We start from the raw sequence: 667 nt of genomic DNA on the forward strand, positions 1-667 counted from the left end.
CTGCTGAGAACATGTCACCATACTTGAATATCGAGCCTTGTTTAGCATCGGACTGGCTGGAGATCTCTTGGAATGAACTACATATCAAGGAGCGTGTTGGTGCTGGTATATCTTCCTTTTCTTTTGGCGAATAAGCTATTCTAGATTTGTTAGTGACATTTCTTTTGAACTCTTTTCTGCTTTATCTTCAGGATCTTTTGGAACTGTTCATCGTGCTGAATGGCATGGCTCGGTAGGTTCTAGTTACATACAGTACAACATTTTGGCAGTTCACTTGTTGTTCGGATAAAGCTTATTTATTGTTGTATGTTTGATGAAGGATGTTGCTGTCAAGGTCTTGTCTGTTCAAGATTTCCATGATGACCAATTCAGAGAGTTTCTGAGAGAGGTATGTAGCTAATAATTCGCTTATAAATAACGCCATTGGGAAGGGGTACCGCTTTTAACTTCCGTCAGAACTCTCCCTTGATACAAATCAAATTTTATTCCTGAAGGTTGCGATAATGAAACGTGTCCGACATCCAAATGTTGTTCTCTTTATGGGTGCTGTAACTGAGCAACCCCGCCTATCGATAGTTACAGAATATTTGCCGAGGTAAACCATTCATCATTATTAAGTAATGTGATACTTGATCTTAAAAGATTAACTTCCCCCCCCCCCCATAGT

At 39.7% G+C, this 667-nt stretch overlaps 1 protein-coding gene across 1 annotated transcript in view; it reads left to right on the forward strand.

The window, feature by feature from the left end:
• The window catches only part of LOC104799785 (serine/threonine-protein kinase CTR1-like), a 6,304-nt gene that overhangs the window by 3,698 nt on the left and 1,939 nt on the right, over window positions 1-667 (forward strand). Inside the window, exons 7-10 of the mRNA XM_010522434.2 lie at window positions 1-105; window positions 192-232; window positions 320-388; window positions 495-595. Of these exons, the coding sequence (XP_010520736.1) occupies window positions 1-105; window positions 192-232; window positions 320-388; window positions 495-595 (316 nt within the window). The remainder of the gene's footprint in view (window positions 106-191; window positions 233-319; window positions 389-494; window positions 596-667) is intronic.

Source organism: Tarenaya hassleriana, unplaced genomic scaffold (assembly GCF_000463585.1).
Source record: "Tarenaya hassleriana unplaced genomic scaffold, ASM46358v1 Cleome61, whole genome shotgun sequence".
In the NCBI taxonomy this organism is placed as follows: Eukaryota; Viridiplantae; Streptophyta; class Magnoliopsida; order Brassicales; family Cleomaceae; genus Tarenaya; species Tarenaya hassleriana.